General features: G+C 42.1%; 1 protein-coding gene across 5 annotated transcripts in view; it reads left to right on the top strand.

Moving 5' to 3' along the window:
- The window catches only part of CAP2 (cyclase associated actin cytoskeleton regulatory protein 2), a 164,795-nt gene that overhangs the window by 104,319 nt on the left and 33,392 nt on the right, over window positions 1-27,084 (top strand). For 3 of the 5 annotated variants that reach the window (XM_023209801.2, XM_023209800.2, XM_031935683.1), the window contains 3 exons: window positions 11,966-12,109; window positions 12,440-12,525; window positions 19,151-19,256. The exons of 1 other annotated variant lie outside the window; for it this stretch is intronic. In XM_023209801.2, coding sequence (XP_023065569.1) covers window positions 11,966-12,109; window positions 12,440-12,525; window positions 19,151-19,256 — 336 coding nt within the window. The remainder of the gene's footprint in view (window positions 1-11,965; window positions 12,110-12,439; window positions 12,526-19,150; window positions 19,257-27,084) is intronic. One more of the 5 variants, XM_023209802.1, reaches the window with a different exon arrangement.

Below are 27,084 nucleotides of genomic sequence, written 5' to 3'. Positions count from 1 at the left end.
TGTGTGTGTGTGTGTGTGTGTGTGTGTGTGTGTGTGTGTGTGTGTGTAGATTTGCGGTTTCACTCTGTTGCCGAGGCTGGTCTCAAACTCCTGGGTTGAAGCTATCTGCCCACTTCAGCCTCCCAAAGTGCTGAGATTACAGGCGTGCGCCACCACGCCCGGCTGTTTGCTCCTGAGAATAACAAACAATGGAATCTTAGGAAGATAATGTTACCCTTGAAAGATAAAGCACATTTCAGATTAGGAATCATTGGAGCTAAGTATCCCTGGCTTGGTACAATAATGGCTCATCTATCCTGTGGGATATCTTAACACTCAGGGGAGTTATTGAAATTCTTTGCATCTGCTGAGTTTGAGGTGGAAACTGTAGGTTTACATCCTTTCAGCCACATTCTACATAAATGAATCTCAGATGAAAAGATCTCGCCCTCTCTCTATCATGGACCACTTACGAAGGGAGAGACAGTGACCCAGCAAATTCAATTGACTAGGCTGGGAACTTTCAAATGGTGGATGGGATAGTTTGAGATTTATCATTAGAAAGTAGAAAGAACAGATGAAAACCAATCAGCATGGTACTTGGCATATAAATGTGTGTCGGGAATTGGTGGGTTCTTGCTGACTTCAAGAATAAAGCTGCGGACCCTCGTGGTGAAGTGTTACAGCTCTTATAGGTAACTTGTCTGGAGTTGTTCATTCATTCTGGTGGGTTCGTGCCCTCTCTGGCTTCAGGAGTGAAACTGTAGACCTTCGCAGTGAGTGCTACAGTTCATAAAGGCAGCATGGACCCAAAGAGTAAGCAGCAGCAAGATTTATTGTGAAGAGTGAAAGAAGAAAGCTTCCACACCATAGAAGAGTACTCCAAGTGGGTTCCTGCTACTGGTTCAGGCAGCCTGCTTTTATTGCCTTATCTGACCCCACCCACATTCTGCTGCTTGGGTCATTTTACAGAGAGCTGATTGGTTCGTTTTGACAGGGAGCTGATTGGTGCATTTACAAACCTTGAGCTAGAGACAGAGTGCTGATTGATGCATTTACAATCCTTTAGCCAGACACAAAAGTTCTCTAAGTCCCCACTAGATTAGCTAGACACAGAGCACTGATTGGTGCGTTTACAAACCTTGAGCTAGACACAGGGTGCTGATTGGTGCATTTACAATCCTTTAGCTAGACACAGAGTGTTAGACAGAAAAGCTCTCCAAGTGCCCACTAGGTTAGCTAGACACAGAGCACTGGTGGGTGCATTTACAAACCTTGAGCTAGACATAAAAGTTCTCCAAGTTGCCACCCGACTCGGAAGCCCAGCTGGCTTCCCCTAGTGGATCCCTGGGGGCCAGTCCCGCTCCACGTGCCTGCACTCCTCAGCCCTTAGGTGGTTGATGGGACCCAGTGCCGAGGAGCAGGGGGCCATGCCCCGGGAGGCTCAGGCCACGCGGGAGCCCACCAGGGGAGCAGGGGAGGTCTTGGGCATGGCGGGCTGCAGGTCCAGAGCACTGCCCCATGGGGAGGCATCTGAGGCCTGGTGAGAATTTGAGCATGGCACGGGTGGGCTGGCAGTACTGGGGGACCAGGCCCAGGTGTTAAGCCCCTCACTGCCTGGGACTGCTGGTGCCATCTGGCCGCTCCAAGTGTGGGACCCGTGGAGCCAGTGCCCGCCCAGAACTCGTGCTGGCCCACCAGCGCCACATGCAGCCCCGGTTCCTGCCTGCACCTCTCCCTCCACACCTCCCCGCAAACAGGGAGACAGCTCCGGCCTCGGCCAGCCCAGAGAGGGGCTCCTACAGTGCAGCAGCGGGCTGAAGGCCTCCTCAAGTGCAGCCAGAGTGGACACCGAGGCCAAGGAGGCACCGAGAGTGACCAAGGGCTGCTAGCACGTTGTCACCTCTCAAATGCACATCAAATGTTGACAGAATGAAAAATGAATTGCAGTTGAGAAGAATTTTTTCTTACTATATCAGAGAACTAATTTCTGATCACTGTACATTGTCATAGATTTATGAAGCTGGTGAATTCAAATGGTTTCAGCAGTTTTCTCCAATTTTTGTCCCTAGGGATTACTAGTGAAGTCCCTCTGGGTTTAAGTAAAGCACAAGTGAGACCTTCTGCTCCTCAGCTTTTATGTGAAGAATCTTACAAAGTGAAATTATAGGTGATTATAAAATTCATCGCTGTCAGAAGCCAGATGATACCTCCCAGATAGGGTAAGAGTTGGTATCTTCTCAACTGAACCAGTAAGCTGTAATAAGAACAAAATACAAAGTGAGATTCTTCTTAGCCACCTGATCTGTTCTCTTATACTTATTGTAGACAACTAGGTTAAGCTTTGGTTTTCAACTTAATTTTCTCTCCAAAACATCTGGTTTCTCTCTGCAGCAATTTTGTATGTCGCTATTTGTCATTGCCTAGTATTGATCCACTACTTCCTTCCTGGATCTCAGTTCAGCTAATCCCATGCCCCTGCCATGAATCCAGCATTTTCTGGAACTCGTGTTGTCAAGTCCCTTTATACAAGGGAAATACACTAGAGCCTCCTCTGTCTCCCATATTCGTTAATTAGCTGCACACTGATGCATGAATGGAAAAGATATGTTTTCTCTGACTGGACTGTTAGCTTTTTGCACTACCAGTCAAGTATCTATCAGAACAACTATAATGAAAACTATAAATCTCAACCCAAGGGAACAGTTAATGTGAAGGGTTTTCTTGTTTGTTTATTTTGTTCTGTTTTTATGGTCTCCCAAGCCCTGGTGTTGCCTTAAGATTCAGGATATGAGCTATTGTGAGGCTAGTGTAACATCGCGGGTCCTTGTGTTAAACGTTTACATTTCCATTCAACTTGACTTTTCCTCTCACATAACCTATCCTTTGGAAAAGTGTCAAACATTGACAGCGTAGAGAAAATTGTGGCCCACACATCATGTCAACAGAACTGTGTTCTTGTTCTGATGTGTAACTTGTAGGTTTTAAAGTAAGTGCACCCTCAAATTCTGCAGCACAAAATCTAGAAATCATGAGAGATGGGAATCACATCTGTGAACAATGGCAAAGACAAAGAATAGTAAGTGGGAAGTGACCAAAAAAAAAAAAAAAATTCTACTGTTCATTGTTTCAGTGGCCCCAAAATCCTAGAGAAAGCTTTGAATGATTCTGACAAGTTAAAACGTATTGATAATGACAGTGTAGATTATTATCTATCTGAAGGGTACAAAAATGGCTTCAGAGAAGGCTTTCTAGCCTATGATTTGCCGAACACTTTTGCAGAAAAGACATCATACTAAAAATGCCCAATTTGCAACTGCAAGTGTATTGTTCTACCTTTATAGAGCAGTAGAACAATCTCATGTCAAACTTCAGTGCTGCCCCAGAGGTCATATCTAAATAGTTCTAGGTCCCAGGCTCCAGATCTCTTCCTTTCTAGTTCTTCTGAAGATGTCAGTAAGGGGCATCATAATGATGATCCTGGGCCCCCATGAAAAATTAAATTAAATTATAAATGGGAGCCTGTCATTATTCTTATCTGTTTCTCTGTATGACTAAAATAGCTTGTTTTTTTTGGTTTTTTTTTTGTTTGTTTTTTTTGAGATGGAGTCTTGCTCTGTTGCCCAGGCTGGAGTGCAGTGGCATGATCTCGGCTTACTGCAAGCTCCACCTCCTGGGTTCACGCCTGCCTCAGCCTCCTGAGTAGCTGGGACTACAGGTGCCCGTCACCACGCCTGGCTAATTTTTCTGTATTTTTAGTAGAGGTGGGGTTTCACTGTGTTAGCCAGGATGGTCTCCATCTCCTTACCTTGTGATCCGCCCGCCTTGGCCTCCCAACATGCTGTGATTACAGGCGTGAGCCACCGCACCCGGCCAGCTTGCTTTAAAAACAAAAACTATTACCGAAAAAAAAAATGTGCCAATGAGGTTGTTGAAAGATTAGCGTTAAAAATTAAAGTAGGGGCCGGGCACAGTGGCTCACACCTGTAATCCCAGCGCTTTGAGAGGCCGAAGCGGGTGGATCATTTGAGGTCAGGAGTTTGAAACCAGCCTGGCCAACATGGTGAAACCCCGTCTCTACTAAAAATACAAAAATTAGCTGGTCATAGTGGCACACACCTGTAATCCCAGCAACTCAGGAGGCTGAGGAAGGAGAATTGCTTGAATCTGATGGGTGGAGGTTGCAGTGCGCCGAGATCACACCATTGCACTCCAGCCTGGGTGACAGAGTGAGACTCCATCTCAAAAAAAAAAAAAAAAAAAAAAAAAAATTAAATAGAAGTTTATGCATGTTAAAAAGCTTGTCTCTGAGATACCAAGACAATGTAACTATACAAAGCAGTGCATTCTCTGGAAGACCAAGTCACCAGGTTTTATATTCTTGAAGAATGATCTTTAAAGAATATAAGCAAATATAGCTTGGGCACGGTGGCTCATGCCTGTAATCCCAGAACTTTGAGAGGCTGGGGTGGGAGGATTGCTTGAGCCCAGGAGTTCAAGACCAGCCTGGGCACAACATAGGGAGACTTGGTCTCCTCAAAAAAATCAAAAACAGCCGGGGCTGGTGGCACATGCCTGTGGTTCCAGCTACCTGGGAGGGTGAAGCTGGAGGATCTCTTGAACCCGGGAGGTTGAGGCTGCAGTGAGCCGAGATTGCACCACTGCACTCCAGCCTACATGACAGAGTGAGACCCTGTCACAAATAAATAAATAAAAACATAAGCAAATATAGTATATAAGGAACATAAAGTTTAGCAATCCTAAAATAAGGAACATATATGAACCATCAAGTCTTATAAAGATGTAAAAATGTTTCCCAAGGAATCTATTATTATTCAATATAATGGCAACTGTTGTAAAATCATGTACATGATGAGTGGTGCTCACTAGGTTTTGCAAACATTTTAGATTGTTTAAATTGCACAAGTGTTTTTGAAAGTGTCTACATGGACGTATTCTGAAATCTCCAAAATGTTCCTGGACAGTAAAAAATTTTATTTAATGGGACTCAACAAGAAGGGAACCAGCCTAAGGAAACACCTACAATTGCAGCGAAGCAAAAGTTAACTCAATTGAACATTTCTGATTTGTAAACAATTTCTTCTGACTTTAAATGTTGAAAATAATTGCTTCACTTATTAGAATGTGTCCGAATATATATTTTTTTATTTTTTTATTTTTTATTTTTTTTGGAGACAGAGTCTTACTCTGTTGCCCAGGCTGGAGTGCAGTGGCACAATCTCGGCTCACTGCAACCTCCACCTCCCGGGTTCAAGCGATTCTCCTGCCTCAGCCTCCCAAAATACTGTTCCTGATTTGGATAACCTTAGCTTGAGAAAACTTTATTCTTCTTCACCTGGGTAATTTATTCTGGCAACTTCTGAATGTGTTTTCCTAAAGCTTCTTTCCTAATTGGAAGGAGGTTTCATATTTTTTGACACATGCAAACTTAACAGCCCCTATGTGAAATATTTTCTACTTTTGAAGGTGTGAAACTGGTTAAAATGTTTTAAAACTTTTCCCTTAATTGCAAAGGAAATATATGTACATGTTAGAAGACTTAGAATATATAGATAAGCCAATAAAATTAAAGTTCTATGTTGACACTTTTTGATGTATATCTTTCCATATATTTTCTGTGCCGTGCACTCACACACATACACACATGCATCCAAATGAAATAAACTGGTGAAACTTTGCACAAAAATACGTAAGCGAAAGTAATAATGATTGGTATTTGGTAGTGTGGTTTACTAATGCGTACTGCTGGATATGAGCTTTCTTGGAATTTTAAATGTAGGTGGAACCCAAACCTTTTTTAAATTTTACTTTAATGCTATTAAGTTTTTTTGAGTTGTAGTGGTAATACAAATGTCATTACCTTGAAATCATTCTTTCTCAGATGATAGAGTTCTCACAGTACATGCCAGGAATGTATTGATGGGATTTTATTTGTATGCTTGTTTGTTTTCATTGAACTGTTTGAATTAAACTCTTAGAATCATTCTTGATGGTTTGAATCGCCATTACTTAAAAAGTAATTATTATTGTTTCTGAAAATATTTCCAATAATTATATCTACACTTGATCTTAACCAAAAGGCCAAGAAGCAATGAATAATTACATCTACAGGAAAAAAAATGAACACCAACTTTTAGCACTGCTTTTTTTCCATGTGGTGGAATGCAGAATGTTTATTGTTTAGTGATGTTTTACATCTATATTTTTCGGTGTTTCACAAAGAGCATATATTGGTTTTTATAATCAGAAAAAGAATTTCATTACAAAGAAGTAACAATGACTGAACCGTTTTCTACCTGATACAGAACTACATGAGAACCATGGGTTCCATAAATAACAGGCCTATTTTGTTTTACTCAATGATACATCTTTGAGGTCAAACTCCCAGAGTTTGTGCCGTCTCTTACAAAACAGCATGAGTGGGAATTTGGTTTTCCTTTTTGGGTAAAGTTTCTACAAAGCTTGCTGGTAAAACTCATTTTACTTTTGCAAAACAATTCCCTTACTTTGGGAGCTAAACAGAGATGAAGCTGATAACGGGACTCAGTGCTTCAACTTTAAAGCAGAAGCTAGGGTCATAAAGACATAGAGTCCTAAAATACAAGTACAGTCGCATCCAGCTAAGATAACCCTTGGAAACGTTTGCTGAAAACGTGCAGTTCGTTCATACATCTCTTCCATGTTGGCCATTTCCACCTTCTTCTGTCAAAGCCACAGAAACCAGGGGAAGGCCAGGGAGCATGTTCAGCTCATCTTCACATGAATTCTGAGAAACTGTTGCGAATCAAAGAAACCTCAGTGAGACATTAACAAAAAGTAATCTGAGTGACATCTATGTAAAAGTCATTGCAAAGCACACTAGCTGCTAGACATATCCGGGGAGCTACCACCGATGCACTCCCTTGACAGAAAACCAGGACACTTCTTAGATGAGCTCCTTCTTTAGTGGAAAACCCTTATGTAATTTTAATTGACAGCAATGCAAATCAGCCTGTATTGAATGAGTGTGCCAAATATATGCTTAATACTGAAACAGGTTGAAGTACCTCTCATAGACCCCCCATTGACTTTTCGTCTGACATCCCACACAACCAGCTTTGATGGAAGTCACACCATCACTCTGATGTTCTCTTCTATTTTTGATTCCAGCCTTGAAAGTCAGGATGAACTGGTGAAGATAAGACTTCTTTAAAGTACAGGAGAAGTCTATTGGCACAGAATAAAAGCAGTAATGTTTATTAGAGTTGTGCAAATAGCTGTTGTACTTAGTTCTCTCAACATTGCTTTTTTTTTAATGATGACAATTCTTCACATAATTGCCAAACTAAAGCAAAAGAAAACTTTCTCAATCTTTATGATGCTTTCATCAGATAACGAATATGAAGTATCTTCCAGAAGACTCTGTCTCCTCAGACTTTAGTTTGTTCTCGGGAAGTTAGAGATAAACAAAGATGGCCTTAATAAATCTCTCTAATGTTATAAATATACAGTTTCTGTTTTTTTTTTTCCCCTTGGGGCAGTGGGCCAGGTATCATCAACAATTCAGATATTCTGGCCTTTCTCAAAAATGTCATTACATTAAGAACATTGTGACTTAGCAAATTGTTGGAGAAAATTAGGATGCTTTTTAGTAGTTCTGCCATCATTAAAAATCAGCTGCCTTCTGGGGAAACTGATGCTACACCCTTGATCAGGTGTTGAATTTGAACGGAAAAGAATCCCCCAGAGAAGGAGATGTTTGCTTTCTCAGAATGAGGCTCCAGGGAGGGGATTTAAAACTGATGTTTGGCAACCATTAACGAACAAGTATGGCATAATTGTGTTTGGGGCCAGGAGTGTGTAGAGGGGTTTTTGTTTGTTCTGTTGTTGAGGGTTTGGAGGGAAGGAGTTGAAGGTGTTTGCTTTCCCCGAACTGCCATTACCCCTGCATTGGTTTGATAGGGCTGCCCTAACAAAGTACCACAGACATGTAGATTAGAAACAACAGAAATTCCTCACAGTTCTGGAGGCTGAAAGTCCAGGATCAAGGTGACGGCAGGGTTGGTCTCTCCCCATGCTTCTCTCCTTGGCTTGTAGATGCTGCCTTCTCCCTGTGTCTTCATGTGGTCTTCCCTCTGTGTGTGTCTGTGTCCTCATCTCCTTTTCTTATAAAGACACCAGTCAGGCCAGATGCCATAGCTCACGCCTGTAATCCCAGTACTTTGGGAGGCCAAGGCGGGCAGATCACAGTTTGAGACCAGCCTGGCCAACATGGCGCAACCCCATCTCTTCTAACAATACAAAAATTAGCCGGATGTGGTGGTGTGTGCCTGTAATCCCAGCTACTTGGGAGGATAAGGCAGGAGAATCACTTGAACCCAGAAGGTGGAGGTTGCAGTGAGCCGAGATCGTGCCACTGCACTCCAGCCTAGGCGACAAGAGCAAAACTCTATCTCAAAAAAAAAAAAAAGACACCAGTCATATTGGATTGAAGCCCACCCTAATGACCTCATTTTAATGTAATCATTTCTTTAAAGATCCTATCTCCAAATATGGTTGCATTCCAACCATATTTAAGATCCTTTCTCCAAATATGGTACTGGGGGTTAAGGGTTCAGCATATGAATTTGGTTGGGGGGCGGGTGGACAGAGTGCAGCCCCTGACAACTCTGATTCAAGGTCTTTTCACCAAATCCATAAGCCCTTTGCTTTGTAGTGGTCAGAAGGGAAAGAGGAGACAGGAAGATATTCATGGCTTTTCCACAAGAACTGACTAGCTTCTGCAGCACATGTTTTTGTTTTTCCCCTCCTTCAGTACGGGATAGCTAAAAAGTCCACTGGGAACCTTGAGAGCACTTTGCTTTCTCTCCCTGTATTTCTTTATTTCACCCAAACAGAAGGGTGCCTCTGTCCCTCAGCATATGTTAGTTAGGAAACCGCTCTCCTTGTGTTTGCATTTAAGAGATGGGAAAGAGCTAGTCAGTGAACTCGGCCAATCAGAGGCTCTGTAACTGGCAGATACCTTGGAGATCACCAGTCACCTGCTGTGCACTCACAGTATACCTGACCCTTTACCAAGCACGACACGTTCTCTCATTTACTCGTAATATCCCTGTGAGGCAGGTACTGTTGTCAACCCTAGCTTGCAGATGGGACAAGGGCATCTTGGACAAGTTTGGTAATTGATATAAAGTCCCAGAGCTGAGCACACTGTGGAGCAAGGATTTGAACCCAAGAAGTCTCCTGCTAGAACCTTTACTCTGAATCTCTTCTTAACACCTTTCCCTAGTCGTATTGGTAGAGAAGAAACCTGTATGTAGAGAACTAACCATATTTTTCTCAGCACCCAGTATCAAGAATTGTCTTAGGGCCTCCCCAAAGACCTAGGTTCTAGCTCCAGCTCCACTAATCATTGCTAGCTGGTCTTGACATAGTAAATTAACCTCTCTGAGCTTGTATTCCATATGTAAAATAGGAGAATTGGATTACAGCCATGTTTCTCAAACTTTTAGGCTAGATCCATAAAAAGAAATACATTTTATTTGGCAACCCAGTACACACACACTTCATAGCCAAAACAAGAGTTTGATACCAAAATATCCATCCTTATTATATGTGAATGTCCTCTGATATTTTCTATTCTGATCTATTTTCATGATTTTTAAATGCTAATTGTGACCTATTCTACTGGATTTGTCAAAAAGCTGAACTAGGTGACCCAGTTTAGACTCCTGGAATCCTAAAATCCTGTTAATCTATGTAGATACCTGTTTGGAGCTTCTCATATCTTAAATGCATATCTATTTTAAACAAATGAATATCACATATTACAGGGGACAACATCCTTTTTACCTCTGGTATGAGTTAACTGCATCATGGAAATAATAATAATTACTTCTATTTATTGTGTACCTCCCATGTGCCAGGGCTTTAAAATGCAGTATCTCCTGTAGCCTGTAGGTGGTAGGTATTATCTCTGATTTATAGATGATGAAACTAAGGATCCGATTAATTTGCTCAAGGCCCCGTAGGCACCAAAGCTATTTGAACCAAGGCCATTCTAATTCCAAAGCCCTTACATTCAACCTTCTTCTCAGAGGAGGGGCTATAAAGGGGTTTAGAAGGAGAGGTAAAGTCTAAAAGCTACCGCAGCTGCTCATAATTTATTTCCTAATGGTTTGCTGTCCCTGGCAGAAATGACTGTCCTCTGGGGTGTGAAGCCACTGCTGCAGCAATGACTGAAATCACCTGGGAAGCTTAAACAATTCCCCCTGCCCTCACCCAGGCCACCCAAGGACCAGTTAAATCAGAATTGCTAGGGGTGGAACCCAGGCCTCAGTGGTTTTTAAAGCCCCCAAGGTGGTTCTAATGTGTAGCCAAGGCTGGGAACCATTGCTCTGAAATCTCAGAAATTAAAGAGCTGTAAGGAGCTTTTCTATTTTACCTCCTGCAAACAAGATTTACTAAAATACTGCTTAAAACTCTTTAACTGCTCCCACAGAGCTGAAGTATAGGGTATTTGCTGTTTCTTTGGAGCACACACAAAAATCTGATAAACAACCTTGTATCTGCTTTTCAACACCTAGAGAAATTAGAGAATGCTAAGGATGTAGATGAGGAGATGTTTAAAGCAACTGTGGTATTCTGGAGAATCTAGCTCCAAGATACTTCATAACTCAGCTCACGTCATTTGTTTTTTATTTTTTATTTTTATTTATTTACATATTTTTTCAGACAGAGTCTCACTCTGGTGCCAGGCTGGAGTACAGTGGTGAGTCACAGCTCACTGCAGTCTCAAATTCCTGGGTAATTCTAATTCTCCCAGGATTGGAGCCTCCTTAATAACTGGAATTACAGGTGCACACCACCACAGCCACCTCATTTTTAAAATTTTTTTGTAGAAGTGGGGTCCTGCTGTGTTGTCTGGGCTGGTCTCGAACTCCTGGCCCCAAGCAATCCTCCCGCCTCAGCCTCCCAAAATGGTGGAATTACAGGTATGAGCCACCACACCCAGCCAGCTCATGTATTTCTGAAAGTCATTTTTGTATAAATGGAGAAGTCAGTTGTTGAATTAGCAGAATTGAGTGTGACCTGTAGCCATAGGCCAAGTGGACTTGGGACAATGTAGAATGCTAACAAAGACTAAAGTCACTATAAATATGATAAGCCATCACATTTTCTTAAAAAGGGCCGGGCGCGGTGGCTCATGGCTATAATCTCAGTACTTTGGGAGGCCGAGGTGGGTGGATCATTTGAGGTCAGGAGTTCAAGATCAGCCTGGCCAATCCCGCCTCTGCTAAAAATAAAATTAACTGGGCATAGTGGCAGGCACCTGTAGTCCCAGCTACTTGGGAGGTTGAGGCAGGAGAATCACCTGCCTTGGAAGGTGGGGGTCGCAGTGAGCCAGTATCGTGCCACTGCACTCCAGCCTGGGACAGAGTGAGACTCCGTCTCAAAAAAAAAAAAAAAAGGGCAGGGGGGCCTCGGTGAAAGATTTCCACTTTTCCACATGGATTATGGTAACTATGATGAAACCAGGAAGCCTCTCCCAAAGCATTTTCCCACAGGAACAGGATGATGTCATGTTACTAACCTTCCAGTCTTACCCAACTTTATACCGGGGTTATTGCAGTGTGTAATCTATTTGCCATTTGAAATATAAATGATCAACACTCAATTTCACTGTCTTCCATGAAGGAGTCTTCAAAATGGGGACTGTGCCATACTGCTGGGTTTTTTCCACATCTCAAGCCGCAGCATTAATAATGTTAAAAATATCTGCAATTTTCATACTTCAGACAGTAAAAGCACAGTATTACCATAACCAAGAACAAATGCGTGCTATTCTCAAAGATGATTATATGTTTCTTTTAGACCCCTTGACAGATGGCAAGTCCTGAATTCTCCTGCTTAGGCCAACATGGATAGAGGTGCTATGCGTCTGCTCTGTCTGTAGTAACAGCCCCCGATGTTTGATTGCTTACAGAATGATGTGGCCACACTTCTGAAACCCATATCGGAAAAGATTCAGGAAATCCAAACATTCAGAGAGAGAAACCGGGGGAGTAACATGTTTAATCATCTTTCGGCCGTCAGCGAAAGCATCCCTGCCCTTGGATGGATAGCTGTGGTGAGTCTAGATGGAATGTTGCCTCTTCACCTCATCACACTTTTGGAGTATTTAGGAGAACTCGTAGCTTAGTTACCTTCACGCTCCTTGCACTGAAGGAAGCTTCCTCCTAGGCTGAATGCATTTGCTTTCTCCTACCCTGTTTAAAGTTCAATGCTTTCTGTTCTGAGATACTGTAGAAAGTGTTTTTATCAACCTTTACAGAGCAACATTTGCCTCCCACTTTCGAGTCCACACGTCTCCATTGCTTTTCTTCTTCTTTAAGGCATTTTCTTTCTTATCCTATTTTTTTTTTCCTTCTATGCTTGGGTGACGGTCCTGTTTTCTCAGTCCCCCAAACCCGGTCCTTATGTCAAGGAGATGAATGACGCTGCCACCTTTTACACTAACAGGGTCTTAAAGGACTACAAACACAGGTATGTACCTTACTTTACTCACCAAATTTTCAGTTGATTACTTGTTAGACATTTGTCCCTAAAACTCAGTACAGTTAACTACTGATTTCTTTTCAAGGCTCTACACTAATGTACTATAAATGTTAAAGGAAAATCTAATCTTTGCAGATAAAGTCAAGTGGAAAGTGGAATCAATTATCCAGATAATATATGTGTTTTAGAAAGTCTGCCTCAGTTCGCTTATAATGAATAAACTCTCCCCACTTGAATGCATGTCACTATCTTATGTATTCCCACAATAATCAGAGAGCTTGGTGATGGAGCAACCCTGTATGGTACAGAACCTTTACATGGATCAAAGTAGAGTTGGAGGGTGAGCTATAGACGAGAGGAGGAATCAGGAAATGAAGTGTGAATCAAGAACAAGAATGAGATGAAACAACACACCAGAGCAGTCAGAACGAAACCAGAGACTCAGTTAATATGAAATACAACTGGGGTGGATACAGAGACACCTGTAAGACTAGCAGCCATTCAGAGCGCTGCTGAAAGTATGGATGAGTCTAAACCAAGGGGCTTTGCCTGGTGAACCAGCGTGAAAGGACCTTGCATTCGACAGCACAAGTAATAGATCCCAGAGTAACTTAAACTGGAGTCAGAATAGAAAATAGGCCCAAACTGAAAGCTCTGACATGGCAGAGCTGAAGAAATATCCAGGAAAATGTGTCCTAAACCATTTAAGGGATATCATGAGATTCCTCCCCCTCTGATAAGGTCATGCCTTGCACTCTAAACAGCTGGCTAAATGTGATGTGGCTGGTGCCTAGGAACTAAGGGAAGGGATGAGGCAAGAGCAACAAGGTTTTACCTGCTTCTGGCCCTGGACTCCAGAGTGGATCTCCCTCTGAGCTCTTAGATGGCAGCAACAGAAGTGACCATTGGTCAGCAAATGCAGAGGCACCTGGGGACGTCTCATGTGTTGACCCAGACTGTTCAGGTGGAAGGAAATTAAAGAACCTGTATTATTGGATTATTGCTTCAATTCACGTTTTTTTTTTTGGTTTTTTGGTTTTTTGAGGCGGAGTCTTGCCCTGTTGCCAGGCTGGAGTACAGTGGCACGATCTTGGCTCACTGCAATCTCCGCCTCCCAGGTTCAAGCAATTCTCCTGCCTCAACCTCCCAAGTAGCTGGGACTACAGGCATGCACCACCACACCCAGCTAATTTTTGTATATTTAGTAGAGACAGGGTTTCACCATGTTAGCCAGGATGGTCTCAATCTCTTGACCTCGTGACCCACCCGCCTCAGCCTCCCAAAGTGTTGGGATTACAGGCATGAACCACTGTGCCTGGCCTCAATTAACACCTTTGTTTTACCAATGCAGATGTGAAAATTAGAACCAGAGGAAAAGGGTCTAAAACAATGTAAGACAAATTTTATATGGAATATAGAAAAATTGCATCAAATATATAAATAAATGCCTAGTATACTTTCAGGCCATTAATTAATATTACATATTCAAAATTTTCATCAGTCTTTCTTTTGTAGATTTTTTAAATTTTAAAAACATTGAGTAGATACAAAAGAATATTTATAAAATATACATAAGGTGTAAAAGATTACAATACAAAAAAATACATATATACCCATCCCTCAGGTTAAGAAATATGTAACAATTTTTTTTTTTACTATAAAAAGCAGGCCGGGAGTGGTGGCTCACACCTATAATCCCAGCACTGTGGAAGGCTGAGACAGGTGGATCACTTGAGGTCAGGAGTTCATGACCATCCTGGCCAACATGATGAAACCCTGTCTCTACTAAAAATACAAAAATTAGCCGAGCGCGGTGGCATGCACCTGTCGTCCCAGCTACTCAGGAGGCTGAGGCTGGAGAATTGCTTGAACCCAGGAGGCAGAGGTTGCAGTGAGATGAGATTGTGCCACTGCACTCCAGCCTGGGTGACAAAGTGAGACTCCATCTCAAAAAAAAAAAAAAAAAAAAAAAAAAAAAAAAAAAAAAAAAGCAACCATACCCAACAATTCCATTCCTAGGTATATTTCCAAAAGAAATGAAAACATATGTTCACCCAAAATCTTGTACACAATATTCATTGCAGCATTATTCATAATAGCCAATAGGTGGGAACAATCCAAATGTTCATCAGCCGATGAATGGACAAACAAAATATGGTGTATCCACACAATGGAATATTACTTGGCCATGAAAAAAAAGAATGGAGTATTGATACTTCATTCTTTTATTCGGGCAGCAGCATGGATGAACCCTGAAAATATTGTGCTAAGTGAAAGTAGGACTGGGGAAATTTAGGGAAAACTTAAACTTTTAAAAGTTTAATTGCTAATGGGTATAGGGTTTCTTTTGGGGGCAACAAATATGTTCTAAAATTGATTGTGGTGGTGATGGCTCAACTCTGCTGAGCTAAACTATGGAATTGCACACTGGAAATGGCTGAAGTGTATGGGATATGAATTATATTTCAATAAAGCTGTTACATTTTAAAAAACAAAAAGAAAAACAAACAACCATCACATTCCCCTTACATAATTTAATCGTTCCATGTTGCTTTTAGGAAGAGGAGCTTTAGCAAACAGAACTCCTAATTCCAGGGTCTTCAGTGCACCTCTTTTCCTCTTAGTGGCTCTGCCTACCCTGAGAAAACTTTGGTTGAAACGATTGTGCTCAGTTACAGACTTTTTACATCAAGGCAATTGTGCCCAGTGATACGCCTCCAAATGTTGCCGTGTTGTATTAGAGACTTTAGGAGTGTGTGGCACGCATGAGAAAGGCATCAGAAATGCAAGATGGCCTGTTCTTCTGACATAAAAATAACATTTCAGAAAAGAGCAAGTTTCAGTTGCCAAACCTGGATATCATATGACAGCATGAACATACACCCATAGTGACTTCTTTTGTTCCAGATATACAGGCACACACCTACACATGCCAGTTCAGGACAGCTCAAGCACTACCTAGGTTTCTGCCTTTTTACCTTCCACCCTTGGAGACTATTTTAATTAGTATCTCAGTTCATCAGCTCCTGTCCTTCTCCCAGTCCCTCCCTGAGTATATGTTGGGGCTGTGGGTGTGAGGGGTTCTCCCCAGGTAGCAGCATAGTCAAATGGGTTGGGCTTTTCTACATGCTTTTGTTCACAAAGAGGGTTCAGTATTTGCCCCTCAGTGTTAACTCTAGCAATTAAGTAGAAAATATACTTCCAGTAGTACCAAAGACGACTCAGTTAAGCTCAGTGGACCACCTCAAGACTCTACAAGAAGCCGAAGAAACGCAGCTGGAGGTGCAAATGCATTCATTTTACTGCTAGGAGTAGTCAAAGCGCTCCCAGGTCACCCTTGAGCTTCTGAAAGCCGACTAAGCAGCATACTCCACACCACACAACACCCGTTTACTGGTGGACTCAAGCCCGCAGTGCCGTCTCCGTGTCGTAGTTATTTGTGAGTCACTGCTGCCCACTGGGCAGATAGGACCGTAGGTAGAGGAGTAAAAAGGCAGACTTCCTTGAGGTTTAAACAGGACTGTGAGCCGTGGAGTCTGTATCTGTGCAACACTTACCACCAGCTTGACTGCTCATTGGCTGTTTTTCTCTTTTTCTTTTTCTTTTTTTTTTTTTTTGAGATGGAGTCTCACTCTATCACCTAGGCTGGAGTGCAGTGGCATGATCTCAGCCCACTGCAGTCTCCGCCTCCCAGGTTCAAGCAGTTCTCCTGCCTCAGCCTCCTGAGTAGCTGGGACTACAGGCATGCACCACCACGCCCAGCTAATTTTTTTTGCATTTTCAGTGGAGACGGAGTTTCGCCATGTTGGTCAGGCTGGTCTCAAACTCCTAACCGCAAATGATCTACTCGCCTCAGCCTCCCAAAGTACTGGGATTATAGGTGTGAGCCACCCCGCCTGGCCTGGCTCTTTCAATATGTGAATAGAGTGAGTCATTTATTTTAGCTTTATAGAGGTGTGGCCTCTCTGAGTCATAATCATTAAAATTCACATTCCCCTACCATAGCTTCTTCCAGAGTATATGAAAACTGAAGATAGGTTTGCAGCTCCCAATGTGTATTTGAGTCCTGCTCAATTTGTTACCTCTCTTAAAGACTGACTTCAGGTAAAAGAGCACCATACTCTTAGTCCTTATTACAAGTTTTGCTAGAACGTTCTTCAAGTCAAAATGATGCTGCATTGGTTAAAAAAAAAAAAAAAAAAAAAAAAAAACTTGCCCATATAGACTTGAACTTCATCCATTGTTAAATTTTTTAATAGAAAATAACTGAATCAGACATGGTGGCTCATGCCTGTGATCCCAGCTCTTTGGGAGGCTGAGGAGGGAGGATAGCTTGAGTCCAGGAGTTCAAGACCAGCCTGGGCAACATAGTGAGACCCCCCATCTCTACCAAAAAAAATTAAAAATTAGCTGGGCATGGTGGTGCACACCTGTAGTCCCAGCTACTTGGGAGGCTGAGGTGGGAGGATCACTTGAGCCCAGGAGGTTGAGTCTATAGCAAGCTATGATCTCACCTTTGCACTCCAGCCTGGGCAACAGAGCAAGACCCTGTCTCTAAAAAAAGAAGAAAAGAAATCCCAGCACTTTGGGAGGCCGAGACGGGCGGATCAAGAGGTCAGGAGATCGAGACCATCCTGGCTAACACGGTGAAACCCCGTCTCTACTAAAAATACAAAAAACTAGCCGGGCGAGGTGGCGGGCGCCTGTAGTCCCAGCTACTCCGGAGGCTGAGGCAGGAGAATGGCGTAAACCCGGGAAGCGGAGCTTGCAGTGAGCTGAGATCTGGCCACTGCACTCCAGCCTGGGCGACAGAGCGAGACTCCGTCTCAAAAAAAAAAAAAAAAAAAAAGAAAGAAAAGAAAGTATACTGAGTGTCAACATGCTGTTTCTATAATGTCTACAAACATACGTGTGTGTTATATGTACATATAAACATATAAACATAGACATATGTGTGTACATTTATATTGAAGTAATGTTCATGCTCTAATAATAGCTATGTGTATACTGCTTCCTATGCACAAGGCACTATACTAAGACCCTTACAAGACCCTACAGACTTAGGAAACTAACGAGAGAGACCATTGGAGCTGCACTTAGTTTTTGAGTTTTGACTGTGAAGGTGAGATAAAGCGACAATGAGATTTTTCATACATTTGATGAATATAATCAGTACATCTAAAAATGTAGAACAAAACCACACTCACATTTTTTCTATTTGTGGAGTGAATAATTATGACTTTGGTTCCCAATTTCACTCTTTCTAAATGGCATGCCTTAATACGATAGGATTCTAAACATGCTGGTGGTACTTTAGGGCTTTTCAAGGAAAACAAAATATGTCTAGAGACAAGTCATTATTATAAGAGCTTTAATAATAGAGATTTCCATTCGTGATTATCTTCAGATTAATGGCCCAGGAACATAATTAAATTTTTCTTAACTCAAATGTCATCATTTTTGCATTTACCTTGACTTCTATAAGTGAGAAAATATTATGGGTAAAAATTGCCAAAAGGAAATGCAACTATTTTTACCTATCTATAAGTTTAATATTTCTAACAATTCTTTCAATCTTTTATGTTAATCCTATTATAAAAGGTAAGCATTTTACTAGCCCTTGGTTCAGTAAAATAGACATAAAAATACTGGTGATGCCCTGCCTGGTTTGTATTGTCATTCAAAATATTAAATTAAGGGAATTTCAGTAAATGTCCCTTTAGAAGTAAGGGGTGTTACCTGTTTGTAAGAGATCAGTTTTCTTACTATACCAAAGTCTTTGTCAGTCATAATGACTAAAATTCTCCAATTTGATTACAGTTTTTGTTTTGTTTTTTTTTTTTGAGACTGAGTCTAGCTCTTGTCCCCCACGCTGGAGTTCAATGGCGCGATATCCTCTCACTGCAACCTCCATCTGCCGGGTTCAAGTGATTCTCCTGCCTCAGCATCCCAAGTAGCTGGGGGATTACAGGCACGTGCCACCAGGCCCAGCTAATTTTTGTATTTGTAGTAGAGACGGGGTTTCAGCATGTTGGCCACGCTAGTCTTGAACTCCTGACCTCGTGATCCAGCTGCCTCAGCCTCCCAAACTGCTGGGATTACAGGCGTGAGCCACTGCGCCCGGCCTGATTACACTTTTAACCAAATAATTCAACAGAATTATGAGAAAATGAACCCAATGCTTTTTTTCTTTTTTTTTCTTTTTAATACCATTCTCATTCCTGGGAGGGTATTGTCTCTCATTTTGCATCAGAAGCAGCGCAGAAAGAAACAGCCTCCACCCTACGCCCCCTTCACATGAGTGCCGACAGGGACAGTGTGAGGACACCCTACTGAAGTCAGCTTAGCTCTGTCGGGTCCCCTCTCTGTGGTCCCTCTGCTCCATACCCGGAGCTCAGGGCATCCGGCCACCTGCCGCCTCCCCTCAGGAGAGTGCTGGGCCAGCTTCCTCCCAGGGTTCCCTTCTGAAGCGCTTCATGGTGACCGGGCTGCAAGGACAATTGCTCCAGGCTCCAGGGGCCCTAGTCACTAGATAACCATGTGCCCCGCAATCTTTTTAAAATTTTCTTTTAGATCCTAACTCTGCTTTCTTCCACTCTCTTTCACAACAAAGTGATTTGCGTCATGTGGATTGGGTGAAGTCATATTTGAACATTTGGAGTGAGCTTCAAGCATACATCAAGGAACACCACACCACGGGTCTCACATGGAGCAAAACAGTGAGTACCTGGCCCTCCTCCACCTGTGTAAAAACAGTCCATAAATATATATACACCCTGTGGCCCAGGAATCTCACACCTTAAAACTTACCTCAAGGAAAACATAAGATTAAATGTCAATGCAGAGGGCCAGGCGCGGTGGCTCACGCCTGTAATCCCAGCACTTTGGGAGGCTGAGCTGGGCAGATCATTGAGGTCAGGAGTTCAAGACCAGCCTGGCAAACATGGCAAAACGCTGTCTCTACTAAAAATGTAAAAACTAGCCAGGCATGGTAATGCAAGTCTGTAATTCCAGCTACTCAGGAGACTGAGACATGAGAATTGCTTGAACCCAGGAGGCAGAGGCTGCAGTAAGCCGAGATTGCACCACTGCACTCCAGCCTAGGCAAGAGAGCAAAACTCCGTCAAAAAAAAATGCCCATATAGAAACTGTTTATGGAAATGTCATTTGTTGTAGGAGAAATTTCGAAACTGCCTACATAACATAGAAAAGAAGATGGCTAGCCGGGTGCAGTGGCTCACGCCTGTAATTCCAGCACTTTAGGAGGCCGAGGTGGGTGGATCACCAGAGGTCAGGAGTTGAAGACCAGCCTGGTCAACATGGTGAAACCCCATCTCTACTAAAAATACAAAAATTAGCTGGGTGTGATGGCGCATGCCTGTAATCCCAGCTACTTGGGAGGCTGAGGCAGGAGAATTGCTTGAACCCAGGAGGCGGAGGTTGCAGTGCGCCAAGACTGTGCCACTGCACTCCAGCCTGGGCAACAGAGCAAGACTCTGTCTCAAAAAATAATAATAACAATAATAATAATAATGTGTGATAGAAATTGAAGGGAACAAGAAGGTTTGAAGACAGGTGTACATGGAAAGCTCTGCAGCCATAAAACAGAACAAAAATCATGTCCTTTGCAGCAACGTGGAAGCCGCTAGAGACCATTCTCTTTTCCATTAGAAATTAATGTTACAGTGGACTTAGGGGACTTGAGGGACAGGGTGGGAGGGGGCTGAGGGATAAAAGACTACAAATTGGGTACAGTGTACACTGCTCGGGTGATAGGTGCACCAAAGTCTCACAAATTACCACTAAAGAACTTACTCATGTAACCAGGAATTAACGCAGGAACAGAAAGCCAAATACCACGTGTTACCACTTACAAGTGGAAGCTAATTAATGGGTACACGTGGACATAAAGATGGGAACAACAGACAATGGGGACTACTAGAGATAGGATGGAGGGAGGAGTCCAAGGACTGAAAAATTACTTACTAGGTACCGTGCCCACTACCTGGGTGACAGGATCATTCACACCCCCAAACCTCAGCATCACACAACGTACCCACGTAACAAACCTGCACATGTATCAACAAGTAAAGGTTGAAATTACTCAAAAAAAAAAAAAAAAAAAGGAAGACAGATGTAATTTTAATAAGGAGGAATTATGATTAAAATGTCCTTTAAATGTTCTGAACTTCTCTTTTAGTGTTCTAAAGTGTATTGAATGGTATTTTTGAATACCTAGGTGATCCTAGGACTTTGGTATCTTAGCAGCAGCATAAGATCCCGGCCTGTGTCTGTTCCCACTTTAATTCCTATGTGAGATGTTGCACTGACCTTTGCCCCTTTCGGCTTTATCTCTTACATTCTCTCCCATGTTTCACCGTGTGTTCCAGCAACCCCTCACTCCTTGTGGTATCCTGAACAAAGTCAGTGCTTGGATTGCACCCAATGAAATTGATGTTGTTTCAAAATTTACCATACTCATATTGTGTAACATTTATTGCAATGTTCTGAACCTATATCCTGCTGTATAAGCTAACTTCCCCCGGGGAAGTGCCCCTACCTTCTCTGCAAGGCTCACCTCACACATCACCTCTTTAAGAAACTTCCATTGATCTCCATCAGCTCCCCATCTGGGTTGGGTGGCTCTGCTCTCTGTCTGCCTCCTTTGTATCTTGAGTATACCTCAGTCATATCCTTGGCATATGGAATGGTGCTTTACTGTGTGCTTTGGGGACTCTCCCACTAGATTGGAAACTCATCTCTGTCTCCAGCCCCAGTATAGTGCCTGGCACAGAGTAAGTTTACAGTAAATGGTTTGAACTAAACGATCAGTGAGGGGACTCTTAGAGTGTTTCTGCCCTTTTGAGTCTCTGCACTTGCTTCTCATGGAAACTCCTTTCCATTAGAAATCAATGTGACAGTGGACTTAGGGGACTTGAGGGAAAGGGTGGGAGGGGGCTGAGGGATAAAAGACTACAAATTGAATACAATGTACACTGCTCGGGTGATGGGTGCACCAAAGTCTCACAAATTATCACTAAAGAACTTACTCATGTAACCAGATACCATCTCTTCCCCAAAAACTTATGGAAATCAGAATAAAATAAAGAAATTAATGTTAACTTGAATGAAACAGCTTCTTTGTGAATTCCATTCAGAGGTAAAACTCTCACTGTCCTGAAAGCAGTACCCCAGCGCCTAACCCCAGCACCTAACCCTCAGTGCTGGATGTCCCTGTCAGTATAGTAAGCAGGCTTCATGCCAAAGCTGAGTTTGTGGTTTTTCAAGAGAGTGTGGGGGCTTCTACATTTGTTTTCCAACACTTACACAAATGTTAACATTGACCCTTCAAGATCGATGTTTCTTTTTATATTCTACTTTGCCTGTTTTCTCCATAGCACTGAAATGCACAGTGCAAGATACAACTAAGTGGGTTAATTTTTTTTCTGCCCACAACATTGTGACTTTTGAGAAGAGAGTTCAAAAACATGTGAAGGGTTTTAATAAGTAAGGGTATGTGTGGATATGGATGGGTGTTTATGTAGACACACTGGAATTAATAAACAATAGTGTTTTGTTGTAGAGCCGTGTATCATAAAGAGAAAGTGTCACATCTTTGCCATGGAGATAGATCATTATTAGAGAATAGTAAAATGAAAATCTGGAGCCCTTGGCTCTATTATTATTTCATGGTAGATAAATGCCAGAGGAATGAGAATCCATTTATGGAAAACAGTGTCAACAAATGCTAGCCTGTTAATTCTCTAATGGTGCCCATGGAAAATGAATAGAAAATTACTTTTAAATGGTTTGAATACCTTTAATGCAATGTACTAAGCTGAGTAATTGTGTTTATGAATATAAAAGAGTTGATTATTAATTACAGAAAAATAGGAATGTAGTCGTTTTCCTTTGTTCTAAAGTGAATACTTATTTCACTATGTTCAAGCCTCGTAAAACAATACTTTCTCTTACCATGTACAACACATTCGGATATTTTATTTTTTATTTCATTTTTTATAAAATTCTGGCTGAGACCCAGTAAATTGATTTCATGACCCCACTAGTAAGTCACATCTCACATTTTTAAAAATGTGTTATAAGCTGGGTGTGGTGGCTCACGCCTGTAATTCCAGCACTTTGGAAGGCTGAGGCCGGTGGATCACCTGAGGTCAGGAGTTTGAGACCAGCTTGGCCAACGTAGCAAAACACTGTCTCTACTAAAAATACAAAAATTAGTCAGGCATGGTGGCGGGCACCTGTAATCCCAGTTACTTGGGAGGCTGAGACAGGAGAATTTCTTGAACCTGGGAGGCGGTGGTTGTAGCAAGCTGAGATCATGCCACTGCACTTCAGCCTGGGCAACAGAGCAAGACTTGGTCTCAAAATAAATAAATAAATAGTTATAAAATGTAAGTGTTACATTTATACAAAATAAATGTGATCCATAGAGTACATCGGGCATCATGGATTGCCATGACAGCTGTTATTTATATTATAGATATTACGTGCTCACATAATATGCCAGGGGGAAATTCTATTCAAAATGGTAAAAGCAAAGCATCTGCTTCACTTCTTTAATGGAAGAGCAAAGTGATAAAGTTTTGGTCAGATATTAAAAATGACTAAAAATATTGTGTCAAGCCTTAAAACATATGCCTAGAAATATATTTTCTGATTTTTTGTCTTATTCTTCCAAGTTTTGGGCAGCTATTAAAAAGTATATTATAACAATTATATTTTTGAATTTTAAAATTAAATTTCTTTTAAATTATTAAAAACTACTTAAAGATTCCAAAGCATAGTCCATAGCATAAATTAAACTAATTTCTCTTCTCTTACTATGGCCTGTCAACAATCCAGCAAAATGAAGAATAAACAGTTATAGCCAGAGTTGCAGCATTCTGGCAGAGAAGAGAAAGGACTACTAGAATCATCTGATTGAATGGTCTTTGGGAGGGAAAAATAAAACAAGATCATTTCATTTGTTTGCCCACTGATCACAACTCTGTAAAAACTACATATTTATAAAATGATAAATATCATGAAAGAACATAGAAAGATGTGGTGTTGATGTTCATGGACACCACAATATTTAGAGATTTTTTTTTATTTAATTTAATTTTTTTTTTTTTTTTTTTTTTTTTTTTTGAGGCAAGGTGTCACTGTGTCACCCAGGCTGGAATGCAGTGGCATGATCATGGCTCACTGTGACCTTGACCTCTTGAACTCTAACGATCCTCCTGCCTCAGCCTCCTGAGCAGCTGGGACTACAGGCCTGCACCACCACCCCTGGCTAATCTTTTTATTTTTTTGTAGAGACAGAGTTTTGCCATGTTGCCCAAGCTGGTCTCGAACTCCTCAGCTCAAGGAATTTGCTTGCCTCGGCCTCACAAAGTGCTGGGATTACAGGCATGAGCCACTGCATCCGGCCCAGAGGTTTTTTAAAAAAAACAAAACCCATTCCGTCTTAACAGACACAGTCCATTGCACAAAACTCCTACTTGCACCATGAAAAGTTTATGACGACTTAACATCTCAAGTACTTTCAGTAATTGTTGTTTTTTCCTGTTTTCAAATCGGATTTTGAGATTTGCACTCTATGGGGTTTTTAGTAACTGACAGCTTGCTGTTTGAGACCCGGCCTGTCCAAGGGCACGTGGCTCTACAAAATCATCCTTCCCTGAGTTAACAGTTGGAGCTGAAAGTCCCTGATCCCATCTCCTAACCTCTGCCTCCAGACCGCAGCTGTGTCGGGCAACTGCTGCCCTGTTCAGTTGTCAGGGTGAAATGCCAAACTTTGAGGCCAGTGGTTGGAAGAGAGTCCACGTGTGTGTGCGAGTGTGCCGGGGTGGGGTGGGGGTGAGTTGGGTGGGAGGAAGCAGCTGTGGAGTAATCTGTCTGGAATGTCTTCTTACATTTACCGTAATAAATGGAACGTTGTCATTTCTATGAGCTTTTTTCTAACATGAAGGCAGCTGTCAACTAGAAAGACCCCACACCAGGAGCTACTTGCTGTTTTCAGTTAGTTTCATCCTTGCGATCGGACCTCTTTTTCTTATGAGTTTGTGTCATGTCCTCAGTGCTAAGTTTCAAATGCACTTTGTTGAATAAATTGATCCATTTTGGCAGAAACCCAATAGCAACACTGTTACTTAGGATCCCTAGCAGTTGGTCAGATCTGTAATATTCCTTGGCAGTTCCTTCAAATCAGATAACTAAAGCCAAAAGACTAAGGCCTAGTCTTTACACTTATAATTACTGAAATAATTGATTTTTTTCCCTACAAAATTGTTCATTTCTGTGAATCTATAATTGCAGACAATTATTCTGTTCTAAAAAAGTTCTGTTCAGAAAATTTTGATCAGAAAAAGGTCATGTAAAGAATTCTATGAGCAGAATAAATACGATTATTTTATTAACTTTCGGATGTTAAACTTGTTGACATATTTCTGTCCTTTCCTGTATTTTTGAATTACGTTAGCTTTGGGAACAAATAGAATATAATTATTTGTAGAGCAGAATAAAGCTGCATATGGATAAATGCATGTACAGTGTTAGGTAATAGTGATGTAGTTCTATTTTTTTTGTTGTTGTTACTGCTTTTTGTTTTGTTTTGTTTTGATACAGGGTTTCCCTCTGATGCCCAGTCTGGAGTACAGTGGCACGATTGCAGCTCACTGCAGCCTTGACCTCCTGGACTCAAGAGATCCTCCTGCCTCAGCCTCCTAAGTAGCTGAGACCACAGGCGTGCACCAACATGCCTGGCTAATTTTTATTTATTTTTTGTAGAGACGTGATTTCACCATGTTGCCCAGGCTCATCTCAAACTCCTGGGCTCAAGTGATCCGCCTGTCTTGGTCTCCCTAAGTGCTAGGATGATAAGCATGAACCACTGCACCCAGCCAATGTAATTCTTAATAATACAGGTTTTTAAAATCCATCCTATACACTATCATCCATCCTAGCCTCTCCTGAACCTCCAGGAAAATGCAAGTAGTTGGGGGCGGTTACAATTATAGACGAGGTGGTGTTTCATTTTTCCCAAAGCAAAACACTTTAGGATCACTTGTTTTCCTCTAGGTAGGTGTTTCTTTTCTTTCTGTTTCTTGGCGTAAAGGCCAAATGGTCTGTTAACAAAGCAGAAGTTTAATAGCTTACTTTTGATCAAATTAAAACTCAGCCAGAGGGTATCCTGACTTATTATAAATAACGTAGACTCTGTGGCATGTCATTAAATATGAATATGTATGCCTTGTATGTTTTCAAGTCTTCAGGCCTCTCTGCCTTCCTCTTGCTATTTACAAGAGAAAACTGTTCTTAAGCTTTTATATCCAAATTTTCATTTAGAACTTGTACCAAACCCACACCTTAGGGCTATTAATCAAAGTGAATGGGCAGAGTCTCAGATGATGTGTTGGTTGTCGGATGACAAAGCTCACTATTCTCCTCTATGGCTCTTCCCCCGGAGTGACTCTGGCCAGTGTACCTGACCACAGCTGCTTCGTTCTAAACTTAGTTAAGTTTGGGCTTCTAGGTCCTTTCTGGGGCTCTGGGTGGCCAGTTACTTTCATTCTCCTATGGAAGGGTTCCACATTGCTCAGCAGGGGTTAGAATGTCATCAACTAACAAAGGAGCCTCAAATGCACAAATAGATAATAAAGTTAGGTTGGAAGTGGCTGTGAGTTCAGCCTGACAGAGACCACATAATTAAACCAATATGGCTTAAGCATCTACTATGCACCGAGTTCTGGGCAAGGGGCTAAGAATACAAAGATGGATAGATGGCATTTTGGACACAATTCCTGTCCACGGAAATGCACGTTCTAGCTGAAGAAGATAAGCAATGCACCATGATAGAATGGGGGGAGCAGCATGCTGGGGAAACACACAAGGCATGACGCTTGCATAGACCAGGACAACGTGGAAGGCATGGCCCATCCTGTAGTGCAGTGTGGTTCTGGGGCCAACAGCAGCCTGGGCACTTGTTAGAAAGCTCAGGCCCCTTGACCAGACGCGGTAGCTCACGCCTGTAATCCCAGCACTTCGGGAGGCTGAGGCGGGTGGATCACCTAAGGTCAGGAGTTTGAGACCAGTGTGGCCAACATAGTGAAAACCTGTCTCTACTAAAAATACAAAAATTAGCTGGGCGTGGTGGTGCAGACCTGTAATCCCAGCTACTCAGGAGGCTGAGGCAGGAGAATCGCTTGAACCTGGGAGGCAGAGGTTGCAGTGAGCCGGGATCGCACCACTGCACTCTAGCCTGGGTGACAAAGCAAGGCTCTGTCTCAAAAAAAAAAAAAAAAAAAACATAGAAATCTCAGGCTCTCGGGCCCCACCTCAGCCCTCCCGAATCACAACCTACTTTTCAACAGGATTCCTAGGTAATTTCTATGCATAGTGAAGTTTGGAAAGCACTGCTCTGCTGTATTTAAGTTGGGCCAAAGGAGTTGTCATAGGGAAATCATTCACTTTTACACATTTATTTATTTAGTAATTCACTTCCTTGGTAACTATTTATTGGCTACTTACCATGTACCAAGCACA

The sequence above is a fragment of the Piliocolobus tephrosceles genome, chromosome 5, assembly GCF_002776525.5.
Source record: "Piliocolobus tephrosceles isolate RC106 chromosome 5, ASM277652v3, whole genome shotgun sequence".
In the NCBI taxonomy this organism is placed as follows: Eukaryota; Metazoa; Chordata; class Mammalia; order Primates; family Cercopithecidae; genus Piliocolobus; species Piliocolobus tephrosceles.
This window is presented reverse-complemented; position numbering and strand designations above follow the sequence as displayed.